General features: G+C 47.6%; 1 protein-coding gene across 2 annotated transcripts in view; it reads left to right on the top strand.

The window, feature by feature from the left end:
* Positions 1 to 14,555, top strand: part of MAML3 (mastermind like transcriptional coactivator 3) — a 217,733-nt gene extending 203,178 nt beyond the window's left edge. The window contains exons 3-5 of one of the 2 annotated variants that reach the window (XM_033061251.1): positions 5,833 to 6,075; positions 7,937 to 8,021; positions 10,728 to 14,555. In XM_033061251.1, coding sequence (XP_032917142.1) covers positions 5,833 to 6,075; positions 7,937 to 8,021; positions 10,728 to 11,707 — 1,308 coding nt within the window. In that variant the 3' untranslated portion in view covers positions 11,708 to 14,555. Of the gene's footprint in view, positions 1 to 5,832; positions 6,076 to 7,933; positions 8,022 to 10,727 lie in introns of both variants that reach the window. The other variant, XM_033061250.1, reaches the window with a different exon arrangement.
* The last annotated feature ends 414 nt before the right edge of the window (positions 14,556 to 14,969 follow it).

The raw sequence follows: 14,969 nt of genomic DNA, 5'->3' as shown, positions 1-14,969 counted from the left end.
GGCATGATGGCACAGCTTCACACAGCAGTCTTTCAGGGGAGTAATTACACCCTTCACAATTCGCCTAAAATACAAGGTTGGGCACTTTTGTTTCTTCAAATCCTCGCTCTCCTTCCCTCCCTGCCACCAGCCTTGCCTGGGGGCCAGTGCTTATTTCTCCCTTCTTTTTATTTATTTAAATTTTTTTGAGGTATGGATGTAAAGAGGGTATTTTGGTTTGAATTTGGGATGATCCACTTTTTTTTTTTCCTCCTAAGACCAATTAAAATTGCAATTACAAGGAAAATATTATCTGAGAGAAATGAATACTTCTCAGTGCACAAACCCAACCATTATTTCCTTACACTCCATGGTTTGCTGGTGAAACTGGGGATAAACAAAACTGAAAGCAGGAGTGATTCCCCCTGCAAAGGGTTCTTTCCTGAGGGAAGGGAGAAATCACCAGAGCTATTCTTTGTAAAAGAGAAAACGAGCCTGGTTTTATCAGGCTGGTTGAAGTTCAGTGGCATTCTGTGGAAATGCTGCATTCCTGAATCTGGTCATTCCTGAATTCCATCGGTTGTGCTCAGGGTTTGTGGGGTTAAACCCCTGGGCTGGAGCACAAGTGGGTGTGTGGGGAGGTGCCAGCAAAGCCCCTTCTCCTTTGAGAAGAACTTCTGCCAGCCTTTAGCTCTTAAACAGTATTAACTGTTATAATTATGCTTTATTAACTGTTTTGTTGCCCCTTTTAGAGCCTTTTGTTACCTACTCCATCAACAGAAATGAAGACATTGGAAAATTCCTAGAAGAAAACAAAAACACACCAGAGTCTGACAGATCTTGTTTGTTCTGTGGGCAGAATAAACTGCATGGAAAACACAGAGAGGAGAGATGCAGGCGAAGAGAGGTGAAAGGAAAACAAATTGGCTGCATGCAGAGGTCTGGTGTCAAACATCAGAGGGATCTTGTTTGCTCAGATACTGTATGAAAGACCATGGCAACCGAGGGCCTGGGGGGAGAGGAGAGGTTTGCAGCCCCTCCCTGAGGCTGGATGACAGAGGAAATAGGTGAAGCAATCTGCTCTGCTGAGCCTGCTGCTGGAGCTGGAGCTGGAGTTGTGAACCAGCGTATTCCATCCCTTCGTCCTATACAATGATTTTTCTGAGGCAAAAAACACCCCCAGAAGTCTGAAATTAATGGATTTGTAATTCCCTTGGTCTGTCAGATGGTGCCATTCTGAGAAAGGTGGCTTTGCTGTGGGCAGTCTGATTTAGAGAGGGGATTAAGATCCTTGCGAGACACAGTAAGTCACAACATTACAAGAAATAGAAATATTTCTGAGGGAGTGCAGGAATGTGCTTTCAGGCTGCTCTGAAAACACTGGGCAGAGAAGATGCTCTGCTGTGACCTAGTCTATGGAAATGGAGTAATATTTTTGATCCCAGTAATAGGCTGGAGATCCCTCTTCTTAGGCACTGCCTGCAGGTCTGTGTCTGTGTGTTGTGTCCCCAGCAGCAGCTCAGGGCTGTGCAGAGGTGGGGGCAGACAGTGCTGCTGTACCTTGTCCATCACACCCATCCCACTGCACCAGTGCTGTGCTTATCCAGAAATCCATCCATCCTTGAAGGCATCAAACTGTGGAGATCTGCCATTTCTGATGGGTGATGGAATCAGAGGGTAAAAATGTGATTCTTCTTTCTGATTTGAATCTGTCTTCAGCTTCCAGTCCTTGTATCTGGCTTTGCCTTCTCTGCTGGATAAAAGAGCTCTTTAAGGAATTTCTTCCCTCATGAAGGTATTTTTATCCACCATGGTCAAAGCATCTCTCCGTTCTTTTTGTGGTAAGCTAAATGGATTGAGCTCTTTAAGTCACTCGCTGGCAGGCATTTTCTGCCACAAATCATTTTTTTTTGTCTACTTTTTCTGCTCTGGCTCTAAAATGTAGATGTCTGATTGTGTACATTTTTCTAGTGTCATTCTTCTGATGCAGTGTGCAGGATAAGCTACCTCTTGGCTTCTATTTGCTTTTTATATTCAACATCCATTCGCTCACATGACACAGAACAGCACAGAAAATTATGTCTGTCTGTCCATTTTACACATTCACAACCCTGCTTCCCAGTCTATGTCTCTCTCAGCCTTTTGGGCAACACTGTACTCCCAGATGTGGAATACCCATCCTCTGTTGATTTCTGCCAGTAGCTGCCTGGAACAGCCCCCTTTTCCCTGAGGTGCCACTTTGGCTCCCTGGCCTTCAGCGGGAGCAGAGCTGGCTCCTCCACATGGATCAGGCTGTGCACAGAGGGATAATGGGCAGGCTTGGGTGTCCCTGCCTGGTTCCTGGGGCTTCAGCTGGTGGTCGTTCTGCTTGTTCTGAAAGGAAATTGTGTGATTGCTTTTAGCTGCAGTTGGGGGGTTGAATGACATGCGGAAGGAATAAATTACCGCGTGATAAGGAAGAGGCTCGTAAGATTTGAGACAAAGAGGAAAATCTCATTTCCCCTCCCCTTTGTTATTCTTTTACTGTGCATAACTGTGCATATCACACATGTTACCCTGAGCTCCTGCAGAGTATTCCATCACTCCAGAAGAGGCCTGGAAATACTCTGGACACAGGATTTATCTTCCTGTCGTGATTATCCGCAGGGGGCAGCTCCTGTGGAGGCATTAAGTAAGCAGTCAGACCCCTGCACAAGTTCATCTAACCTGGTGCCCTGCAGCTCTACAAACCTGTCCAGCTATGTTATGCTGACCATTTGGAAACAGCTCTGTGAACAGGCAGCTCTTTGGCTCCTTCAATACCTGCTTTTGCTCCCGGGGCCAAACTCTTAATTCTGTCCTGAGCTGCCTTAAAAGTGGACAGCTGAGGCTGCAGGGGCAGGGCCAGCCTGTGTTTGAACTCGCTCTGTGTCACAGCTGAGGGGCCTTGGCACCATCCTCCCTTTATGTAACCAGCTCTTGGCTTCACCTGTCCCTCTGTGAGGACCTGCAGCAGAGCTGCAGCACCACTGCTCCCGACTGGAATGACTGCTCCAGCCAATGCTAGCAGCAGAGAGCTGTTTGCAGCCTGAGAGCAGCACACAGTGGCTTTGGGTGGTGGTAAAAAGAGCCAGGGTGAAAAAATGAGAAAGCACATTGTACTGTTTTCCCAGATATCACAACCTGAGAATACAATCTGTGTTTCCTCTTCCAGGGCATCTTGTCACTCTCTTCAGGGACTACCTGCCCATGGGACACATGAGCACAGGGCCCTGGGGAAAAGAGCTGGGCAGTCCCCTTGCTGCTGCAGGTGTGAGCCAAGCTGGGGAGAGCAGCATGGGTGATATGCAGCATGGGTGATATGCAGCATGGGTGATATGCAGCTACGGGCTGGATGCTGATGGGGGTGTCTGGAGAGCGAAGCAAGAGCCAGCAGTGCCAGTTGGTGGAGAAAGGAAAATGCAGAGGGTGTAGGAAGGAGAAAGGGATAGCAGGGAATGAGGAGGAGGAGTGGGAAGTCTCGGGCAGGAAGGCTCAGGGTGCAGTAGGAGCATGAGGGAGCAGTCAGGCAGAGCAGGAGCAAAGAGTGAAACTTGGATTAGTTTGTTTTTTAAGCTCTGTAGGTGTGGAAGTGCTGCACTTAGCCTGAGTTGTTTGACTTGGTGTTGGGCTCCTGTGGTGAGACTGAAATGTTCTGGGCAGGGGGGTGGTCTAGATGAAGAAGGCTTGGCTTTAACAGAAACAGGAAGTTTTCATGATGCACCTCAAAATGACTAAACACACAACACTGGAAGTGACACCTGTGTGCTAATCTTTGTATTTCCTTCAGCTGCTGTGGCTACAGTGCACTGGGCTCACATCAGCTGGTGGGGCTCTTTTCAAAACTTTCTTCCTTTTAAACTCCAGAATTAATTTATAACATAATCCATCAGAGAATTGAGTGCTTTCTGTGTGGGGTGAGCGTGTCCCTCAGCTGTAGCCATGTGTGCATTAGGAGCCAGGACAGTTCTGCAGGAAGATTTCTTTTTAAAGGCTGCAGCCCCAAAGGTAGCTGTGCACTGAAGCTCGCAGAGGAAGCTCCAAGGGATGTCACTTCTCAGCCTGCCCTTCGGCTCCTGGGGTTTTTCCCCTCCTTTTTCTTTGCCTTGTAGTGGCTGCAGCAAAGGCTCTGTTATTTTGGCAGCATGGCCCTGCTTTTGTCTATAAATGGAAGCAGTTGGCCCATATCCCAGTATAACACAGGATAGTCCTGTGCATCAGTTATGCAATTGGTAGCTTGATGACTTCATCAGAAGCCGGGGGAGGGCCTGGGGGTGGTAGGAAAAAGCCTTTGCCATCAGCTCTGCTGGAGACAGCCAATAGATGTGTGTGTCCCCCCAGAGCAGAGAAAGCAGGAGCTCAGCGACGGGCGTGGGTGAAGAGTTTGGTGCAGGAGCAGCTGAGGGATCCTTAGTGATTCCCTGATCCCAGCTTGGGGGAAACCCAGGCACTGCTGCAGCCCTGGCCCTTGGGATGCTGCAGGGACCGTGCTTGGCCAGGCTGTGAAGTGCAAAGTGCAGTGGGTGATGGGACAGGGGAACAGGGAAAGAACTTTGAAACCAAGAGACATGATAAAAGGGGAAAGAACCTAAATATCAGAGAGCTGCCTTTCAGCAGAGAGCCCTTCAGGGAGTATCTGTGAAAAGTAGAGATGTGGACAAATTGTATTTTCTATTTCCTCGGGGTCCTTGAAAACCTGACCTTCATGCAGAAAGGCTGATGCTCATTTCCCAAGAACACTCCAGCACTGAACTTAACCCTTTCCCTGAGTGGGCTGGGGTGGGGGCTGCACCGTGACCTTTCTGTACAGTGACTGACACAACTCCAACACCCGGTGAGGCAGGAGAATCTGAACAGCACCCTGGCAGGCTTTGCACAAAGGATGCTGAAGTGATGATGATGATGATGATACAGGACCTCTCCATCAACTTGGTGGTTTTGAATAAGTACCTGTCGTCTCTATCCATCAGTTCAGGAGGTTCTACGGGCTTTTAACAGCTGACACAGGGACGGGGCACGCAGCCGCAGGTTTTCAAATAGGGCATCAAGGAAAGCTCCCCGGAGTCCCCGGGAAGAGCCGACCCCGCTCGGCCCCGCTCGGCTTCGTTCGGCTCCGCTCGGCTCCGTTCGGCCCCGCTCGGGCAGGGCCGCGGGTCAGCAGCGCCACCTGCCGGCGGCGGCAGCGCCCGGAGGGCTCCGCTGATCCCAATCCCCATCCCCATCCCCATCCCCATCTCGTGCCTCCGCCGGGACGCGGGTTGTTGGGATTTCCCTCCCCACCTTTCTCCGGAGCTTTTCCCAGCGCTAAAAGGCAGCAAATGGGATTTAGAACATGAAGAGTGGGGTGTGAGCAGGGAAGGTGCTTGCCCTGATTCCTTCCAGCCACACACACCGGTCTGCAGGATGGAAATCTTGAATAAACACATAATGGAGTTAAACGCTGAGGTTCTGGACAAGAATTAGTGCTCCCACTATTGGTTGTGTGCACCTAACACCTTGGCTCTTTAATCCAGGGGGCTGTGTTAAATTGCTGTTACAAAGAGAGGGAAATGAAAAGGAAGATAAAATATACTTGTCTCCTTGAGAAAGAAGAAGTTTAGAAAAACATGACTCTGAGGAACGAAAAAAACTTAGTTCACAACTTCATTATTGCACTATTAATTAATCATGAAGTGCTCCTGCTTTATTTGTGGGGCTTTGAATTCCAGGAGAAAAGAGGAACCTATTCCTTGTGGGAGCAGCCCATGGCTCACTCTTTCACTTACAGGCTCGGTGAGCTGGGATTTCCCTGCCTGTGGAGCAGCCAGTAACAAGGCATTCCCTCTCTCTGCACAGGAGCACCAGGTGGGACTGGCACGCCCCGCGGGTTCCATGCAGCCCTCCGTCCCGGCAGGCTCCGGCAGCATGGTCACAGGCACCGGCTCTGGGGGACACTTCCTTGGCAGCCAGCCCCAAGCAGCCATCATGAAGCAGATGCTGATCGAGCAGAGAGCGCAGCTGCAGGTGATGGAGCAGCAGAAGCAGCAGTTTCTCCGGGAGCAGAGGCAGCAGCAGCAGCAGCAGATCCTAGCGGAGCAGGTACAGTGTCTGTCTGTCTCCAATGTGTGCTGGGATGAGCAGGAGCACTACAGACAGTGCTGGATCAGTCCTGCCATTAGCTTGGCAAATATTACCCCTGTTTCCAAAGGTGGGCTTGACAGCCACGTTGGATTTTAGGCACTGGACAAGCTAGCTCCTAACCTGGCATCTAACAGTGTGTTTACTCCAGCAGGAGCAGGCTCAGCTGCAGTTACAGCCACAGGTCCTCCCCTAGCTCTGGTTGTGGTCTAGCACTGCCAAAATCTGTGCACAGCTGCACAGGGATCTGGGACAATGAATGGACATGAGTTAAAAGAAGGCATAGTGAAGAAAAGTGTTACTGTTTTCCCAGACCAGTTCCTTAATGTGGTTTGTTGAGTGGCAGTAGGAGCAATTAGGTCATACAAGGGAGAGACAGCAGCAAGGGGGGAACCAGAGACTGTAGTGGGAGAACAGTAAAACCAGCTCTGGCAGTGTGGAAGAACTGCATTGGAGCTATCACCTGGCTTCCTGAGCTCCTGGGCTTTGCAGTATGGATGTTAAACTATGCACTCTGAACGGTGGTGTGTGCTTAACTCAGCTGTAGTTTTAAAGCAGCCCAAGAGAAAGTCAGTGGAAAGTCACACTGTTGAGTTCCCACAAGATCACACCCAAGTTTAAAGTTGCAGCCCCCAAATGTTACTTAGGTAATGCTCTGGAAGGTCAGCAGAGCTTTAAGCTTTACTTTTGCTAAGGAAAAACAGCTCAAGATCATCTGCTTGAATTTGTGTTAGAACACATGCGTGCCATGTAACCACAGAAATACAGATTGCCTCCCCCCCCTTTCTCTTGTTGATCCTGAGAAACAAAAAAATTTACTCTCTATGAACAGGAAGGATGCTCCTAGAAATATTTAGGATAAAGACGCCTGAACTGATTCAAGTGTGAACAAGTGCATGAGAGTGAGGATGCAGTAAGGCATCCCATGGATTGGGCCAATTCACATGCATAAAGCCGAGAGCCAGTCAGTGACTTGGATGCTGAAGGCAAGCCCAAAAGTGTTAAAAGGCCACCAAGCTAAGGCTGTCAAGTGTGCTGACACACTTTTCATAAAGTCACTCAAGCTCCTAACTTTGGGGTAGTTTGTGCCTAACAAGAGTCACTCTTTGTTTTTGATAGTTTACTTGAGTACACTTTAGCATCTGTAAGCTCTGCTGTTATAATCAGCCCTTGATTCTGTTTTAAAATATTCACAAGTATTCATAGAAAACAACCACAGAGGAGCAATGTGGTCTGGATCAAGGGAGCATTTTGCAGTCACCACTCCCCAAATATCACTCACTGAAGCACAGGAGGAAATGTGCCTTAGTAATCCATTTCTGTTTTGGCTCAGCAATGTTCCAAAGGCTGCAGTGCTTGGGTCAGGATGCAGTAATCCTTGCAGTGTTTTAAGTGCAGACATGGAGCAAAGTCTTGCACCAGGAACACAAACCTCTGGACCTTGGCAGGACTGAGGGAAGGAAAGTGTGTGTGTGCCTACAGTTGCCCTAAGATCTAGGTGAGCAAAGTTAGCTCACATCCCTCCCTCTCCTTTCTGCCTGGAGACAGTGAAGCTCATAGTGCAGAGGTCAGGATGAAATGGCTGTAAGTAAGGAGAGATGATGTTGGCCTCAGTGCATGTTCCTTTTTGAGCCAAAAGAGTCTGAGTGCTGAGTAGCCCAAGTGCTCTGAGGAGGACTCCCCAGATGACTCTGCCTGTCTCTCCAGAACACCTCACCAGATAAGGCCCACTGCAAGTTCTGTGGTTTTGCCATCAGCCCATTATTGATTGATTAATCACCTCTTCCTCTTCTGCTTTCTTTCCATCCTTCATTTCCAGCAGATGCAGCAGCAGTCACATTTGCCTCGGCAGCACCTGCATCAACAGCGAAGCCCGTACCCAGTGCAACAGGTCAACCAATTCCAAGGTAAAAGTCTAATTGTTTTTCCTGTTTTGGAGTCAATGCCCTTAAGATAACAAATTTCTGAAAGCTTGTGCAGTTTGTGATTTATTAGGGTTTAAGCAGTGTGCCAGAAAAGGACTGCAGGCTGTTGCACACACCACATATTTTACCAAAGGAGAATGCCCAAGTTTGCATGTTCAGTTAAGTTTCTATTTTCCTTTCTGCTTCCTTCAGTGAAAACTGCTTGCTTTTTCTTTTTTTTTTTTCTCTTTTTTTCTTTTTTTTCCTCTCTTTTTTTTTTTTTTAACATTTGTTTTGCCTCTTTGACATTCAGATGTCATGGATTCATTCATGGATTTATCTTGTTGGCCTCTACTCTTTTGAAGTTTTTTTCCTGCTAGCATTTTTGACTGTATCTTTGTCATTGCCCACTTTATCTAATTCGATGAGCAAAGAATTTCAGAGAGGTCTTTGCTTACCTGGAGAAGGGACTGATAAATGTAAGGTGTGGGAAACAATCCCTCTGAGAGAGATGTAAATAGTTTTTTTTTTTTTTAATGATCTCAGAAAAAGCACAAGTATTATTTTTATGTGCTCCCAGGTAACTGAAGAATGTAAGTGCCCTCATTTTGGCTTAGGAAAATAAGTTAATTCTGAGGTTTTTTGGTGGAAAGCATCAGCTGAATGTCTTCACTAACCATGATTTCTACATAGACATGAAATGAACACACACTTGACCTGCACATTCATGATAATATCTTGTAGATGCAACAGAAAACAAGGGAGGCAATGCTGGACATTTCACACTGCCAGGTTCCCAGGACATGAAGAGGCAGCCACATCTTCCACTGGCATGTATCAGGGTGGCTTCTTCTAATCACCTCCTCATTTTTATCTTTGGCACCAGAAGTTCTGTATGAAATTACTTTTACAGTAATTCATTTCCAAAATCAAGAAGTGTGTGTGCACAGCCATCCACTGAGATGCACACCTACAATCTCTCTGCATTCACGCTTCTTTGAAACACTGCCTTTGTATGCATTATTTAAAAGAAACAGAGAAGAGAGTTTAGGCTAATCTGACAGTGCAAGGAATTCATTTTCATAAATGAACTAATTTAAATAGTTCACCATTTTTTCCTGTTTAGTCACATGAATGTAATCCAGTGCAGTAGGTTATGTGTAAATGAGACCAGAAGGTGGCCTCAAACCTTGAAATCTGTTGCATCTCTCTTTTAACTACTCCTTGTCTGATCTCCTGTCACTTATGGCAAGTAGAGTAGTTAACAGAAGTAGCATGTGAACCACTTGCTGTTAGTGACTCCTTTGGAGCCTTTCAACTGCCATTTTCAATTAAAAAATAGCTGAAGATGCATTAAGATTTTAACATTATCTCTATCTTAAGCCCTTGCTGGAGTCGTGGTAAAAAGACTGTTTCTAATCATGGAAGGAGCTGATCTAAGTTAAGAAAAATCAAGGGAACCCCAGTGCCAATCATTAAGGAAGCAGTTTGATAGCATGAATAAAGTAAAAGCTGCCACTACATGTGGCCTGTTCCAGTGGGATCCAGATGGTCTCACTTTGTGCTACAAAATGTTTAATTTAGCTGAGTGCTGGAGCTAAAGGCACCCACCAGAAGCTTGTGGTGCTGCAAATGGAGTTGTATGCTGAAATGTAATGCTGAAAAATGGAGTTGTAGCCATCCTCTGCATTATGTAATAGAATGACAGGTATAGAAATGTTGCTTCCTTTCTCCAGACCCATTTCTCATGGAAACCAAGCCAACATCAATAACAGGGACCAGTGTTCTCTGCTCCCCACGGATGTTCGGGGATGTTTCTGTCACTGAGGGACAACAAATAGGGGCTGATTTAGGAACATTCAGATCCTGTTGTACACTTCTGAGCTCTTAAGCAATGATTTTATATTTACACCTGGCATTTAATAACATTTGAGCCTGGAGCAACTGTGTGCCTCACACACTCTGAGCTTCACCTGCCGAGTATTGTATTTAGCCAGTGACTAGAATCTGAAGGATTTGACTATTTAGTTAGTGACTCAAATCTGACTGTTGTATTTGGTAGTGAAAAATCCACAATGAACCCATGGCATAATCTGAGCTCCAGGTAATTGTCTTTATTTAAAGATAGTAAATATAGAAGCATATTGGCTCCCCAGAAATCAATAGCTCCCCCCTACCCCTGAAAGTAAGACACAAGCATGGTTATCTGTCACAGTGTGGAATTTAACAAGGCTAGGATTTTCTGGTTTCCCATCACTGGCCTAAGGTGAAGTGAAATGTGCTTATAGTATTGATTCACTAATACACTCTGCCTGCTTTCAATGTCCACAAAAACCCAATTTTTCTTCTTTCCATAGAATTAATCAGTAGCTATGCTATAGAAAATCCATCCATTTATGCCTCCTGAGCTATTAAAAAAATTGATTGGCCTTCTGAGACTGACATTTCCATTTTCAAGGCTTACTTTTGAAAGACAATGGAGATATTTAAAGGAGAACTTCAAATGGTAAACTGAAGTTCAGCTGCTTTGCTGCTAATGAAGACTGGTGGAAGTTTTCCCATTTGCTTGCTGGAAGCTGAATTAGGTGTAGCTGAAGGAGATCAGTCCTGCCAAGGACGCTCCTACAGATTCTCTCTTATGCAAAAGTGTGTTAAATAAGATTTACAGGGCTGTGGGCTTTTTCTTACCTTCCTCCCTTTCTGGTGCAGGTTCACCCCAGGAGATAGCGGCTGTGAGAAACCAAGTGGCGCTCCAGAGCATGAGGACATCGCGGATGATGGCCCAGAGCGCGAGCATGATGGCCATGGCTCCCTCGCAGAGCCCGAGCGCGCTGCCCACCACTGCGGGCCAGTCGGACATGGGCATGACTCCTTACAGCAACGCCTCCTCCAGCCAGCCAGGAATGTACAGCATGAGCACAGGGATGAGCCAAATGTTGCAGCACCCAAACCAAAGCGGCATGAGCATGGCACACGGCGCGGGGCAGGGAGCACGGCAGCCCGCCTCCGGACAAGCGGTGGGAATGGTTGGCGGTTTTGGGCAGAACATGCTGGTAAACTCTGCTCTTCCCCAGCACCAGCAGCAGATGAAAGGACCCGTGGGCCAGGTCTTGCCAAGGCCACAAGCACCACGGCTTCAGAACCTGATGGGGACCGTCCCTCAGGGAACACAGAACTGGCAGCAGCGAGGCCTGCAAGGCCTGCCCGGAAGGACTAGTGGCGACATGGGGCCCTTCAACAACGGCACCGCGTACGCCATGCCGCCCGGGCAGCCGCGGCTGGCCAAGCAGCACTTCCCACAGGGACTCAACCAGGCGGCTGTGGACACGAGCGGGACGGCGAGAGCCCTGGGCAGGCAGCTGCTGCAGCCGCTGCCGGGGCAGCAGGCAGCCAGCCAGGCCAGGCCCATGGTGGTGCCAGCAATAAGCCAAGGGGTCTCGGCCATGCCAGGCTTCAGCCAGCCCCCAGCGCAGCAAATGCCCGGCGGGAGCTTCGCTCAGAGCGGCCAAGGGCAGGCCTACGAGAGGAATCCCACTCAGGACATTTCTTACAACTACAGCAATGGAGGAGCAGGGGGGTCCTTCTCCAGTTTAGCAGAAGGCACAGACCTTGTGGACTCCATTATTAAGAGCGGACCAGGGGATGAGTGGATTCAAGAACTTGATGAGTTGTTCGGAACCCCCCAGTGAGTGGGATTGTGTAGTGTGGAGCTTTGGTTACGTTTTGTTATGTTTGAACGAGCAAGGAGGGAGTTGGATGTTCTTCCCATCCCTGGGTTGTTGGTTTTTGTTTGTGTTGGTTTGGTTTGGGTTAATTTTGTCTTCTTTTGTTTTTAATTGTGCAAACCAAGCTGATCTGTAGCCAACTTTAGAAGATTCAGGGGACGATGGAAACATCAGCATCCCAAAACTGTCACCAAGCAATCTCTGTAGCGTGGCAGCGCCCACTCTGTGCCTGTGTGAGGCAGAATGGGGAAACTGGAAAAGCCAGCTGATGTGTCTGGCTGGGAAAATTCCTTCTCTCCCCACTTAAAACAAGGCTTCATCGCACAGTGGTGTGGGGTGGTCCCAATATCTAACATGACTGTGCAGCTTCCAGGGAAGCAGATGGAAGAGCTGGGAGCAAAGCCTACAGCTATCCAGAGGTGATTGCACAGGCCCTGGGCAGGAATGGGCTAAACCATGGGCAAGCAGGTCTGGGAGAGCCATGGCCAATGGGGCTGGCTGTGGGCTGTGCTGAGGGAATGCACAACACTCACACGACAAACCTGAACAATCACAGGGAGGTCACTGTTTTCACTGCAGAGTGATAAACCCCACTACAAGTGCAGAAGAACACAAATTTGGCAGTGCTGTGAGGGCAGATTGATTATGTGACTGCTGCTGGAAATAGCCTAGTGGTGGGTTAATTTAATGAACTGCTTAGCCCCCTTGGGACTTGAAACAGCTTCCCAAGCCAGAGCACTTGGCATGGCCCAGCTGCCTGGGGTGTTGAAGGGCTGAGAGGTACCAAGAGACATCAGCAGAGCTCCTCAGCTGGTCCCTCCCTCTCCTTCCTCCCCAGGATGTTCTCAGTTCACTCCCTTCCCCTCCTTTCCTTCAGTGTAAAGCAAGCTGAGCTGGCTGCACTTTTTTTTCCAGGCAAGCCACAAAGGACCAGGCAAGGGAGGAGAAAACAGGCATGAGCAAACATACAGTGGGGGTTTGGCACACAGGAAGGCTTTCTCCTCCCCTCCTGAAAAGTGCAGGTTTGGCAGATAGTATTACCCCAGGGTGTCTGGGCTCTCAGTGTGTTATGTTCAGTTTTTAACAGATGTTTGGTCTAATCTCTCTGGTTTGCTAGAATAAAATTCACTGCAGTATTTGAAGAACAGGAGTCAGTGAAGAACTACTGTAAAGAACATTAATGAGTGGATAAAATAATTGATATTACAAACATGGGGTCTGCCCAAATAAGGTTTTAGATAATAGGGATGTATCACTGTTTGGACCAGTGCTGAGCAGCCCTGTGATGAAGCTGTGACAGATCTCACACAACACTGATGTCACCAGCCATTCTGAGTGTGTACAAACTGCAGTTGGAGGCTGTTTCCTGGAACCTATTACCTCTTCAGTGTTTTCAGCTGAGAGCTGTTCATCAGGTTATAGAGTTGTGCATGTAAGAAATGTTAACATGACCCACAGTGCAGAGCTTTAGCACCCTCTGGCCTTGCACTGGCCCCTGTGAGCCGTGTGCTCTGCAGCAGTGTTAGTGCCAGCCCCAATTCCCCAGCTCCTGATTTGTGCTGCTCTCCCTGGGTCCGGCAATGCCAAGTGCTGAGCCCCTGAATTCCATGAGGGCCTTGGCACTCTGCAGTTTCACATCCTGCCTTTTCCCTGTGGAGCACAGACATGCATCACATTAAAGAGGGAGAGCAAATTATTCTGGAACCATCTCAGTGCCCCACTGAGGCTCCTTTTTGAGCAATTTCCCTTGCTGGGGTTGCCTAGTGGGGGGAATTACCTGTTCTAAATGCTGCAGTGCAGCAGAACAAGCTGCATTTTTAATGTGCTCAAGGTGAGCCATCAATCCAGCCTGCCCTGACTGCTACATTTTTTTAAATGGCTTTAATCACATCTCTTTTAGCTGACCCCTTTATAAAATACAGCACAAAGGCCAATTCCAGCTCCTACTGAGGATGAGGAGCATGGTTAACATGCCTGCAGCTTCAGTAAGAGCCAAGTTGGGCCCCAATTCAGTGAAAGGTTCATCCTGTGGGTCAGCATCTCTTGGTCAGAATGGAAGGGATAGGCAAACACTGGGAGAAGCAGCACCCTGAAGGGAGCAGGGTGCTGTGGCTCTGTGTGTGACAGAGCTGTGACAGGGTGGGGAGACAGCCACCCTGCTGGGCAGGGGACAGTGCTGGGGACAGCACTGGGTGAGAGCGAGCAGGGCTCACCTCTCAACACAGATTTGGGCAAGGGGAGCTTAGAAACACACATCCACCACACAGCAGCCAGTGCAAGCCAGGGTGCATGGGGGAGATACAGGCCTTGATGATACATGGTGGTGAGGTTGTCTTTGTAAAGCTTCCTCCAAATACTCCATACTGGGATCAAGTACTAGAGAATAGATTTTATTAGATTTGGGTTGATTGGGGGCTTTTTTTTTTTTTTCCTTTCTTACTATGGTGCTGATGTATATGTAATGTTTAAAAAAAAAAGTCATTTGTAAATATGTTTTTACAATTCTACAGATATCACTGGGTCTACTATCTGTAAAATATATACATATAAATATATATATAAATATATATATATATACTGTTTGTTTAAAATAGAGTATTTTTATTTCATTCCTTGACTCATCCTTACTGCAGTGGTATTGCACTTCAGATGACATCTAATTACTAATTTGTACTGTATCCCTGACAGCAACTTGCTCCATTTTATTCAGATTTTTCTAGTTTTCTGGTTTTACTTTGTACATTAAGCATTGCTTATTTCCTTTTAAGACCTGTACAGAGTCTGAAAACGTAGAAAAATACCTGATGTTAACAGACCGCTTTTAAAGAAAAAGAAACAAAAGAAAAAGAAAAAAAAAAAAAGAAACCCAAATAAAAGATGGTTAAATGAGTCATATACCTGGTGTATATGGAGCATGTCTTGCCCTACCCTTGCGCCTCAGTGAGCAATCTTCCATGGAGGGGAGGGAAGCTGCATGCAGGCAGGTCTGCACCAGCCCTGGGTTTTTGTTTTCTGTGTGGCTGCACCAAGGCACCTGGTGGAGTTCCAGGTGTTAGACCTCAGCAGTAACAGGTTAGGTGTGGCCCATCCCAGGATTCCCCTCTTGCTTCAGCAGGTTCAGCAGCCAGTGAATCCCTGCATCCCTGGGATGAGCTGCTGGATGGGATGTGCTTCACCTTTTCTGCCATGGTGCCCTTTCTCCAGCAAGGTGGGCTACCAAAGCTTC

Source organism: Catharus ustulatus, chromosome 5, assembly GCF_009819885.2.
Source record: "Catharus ustulatus isolate bCatUst1 chromosome 5, bCatUst1.pri.v2, whole genome shotgun sequence".
Lineage (NCBI taxonomy): Eukaryota > Metazoa > Chordata > Aves > Passeriformes > Turdidae > Catharus > Catharus ustulatus.
This window is presented reverse-complemented; position numbering and strand designations above follow the sequence as displayed.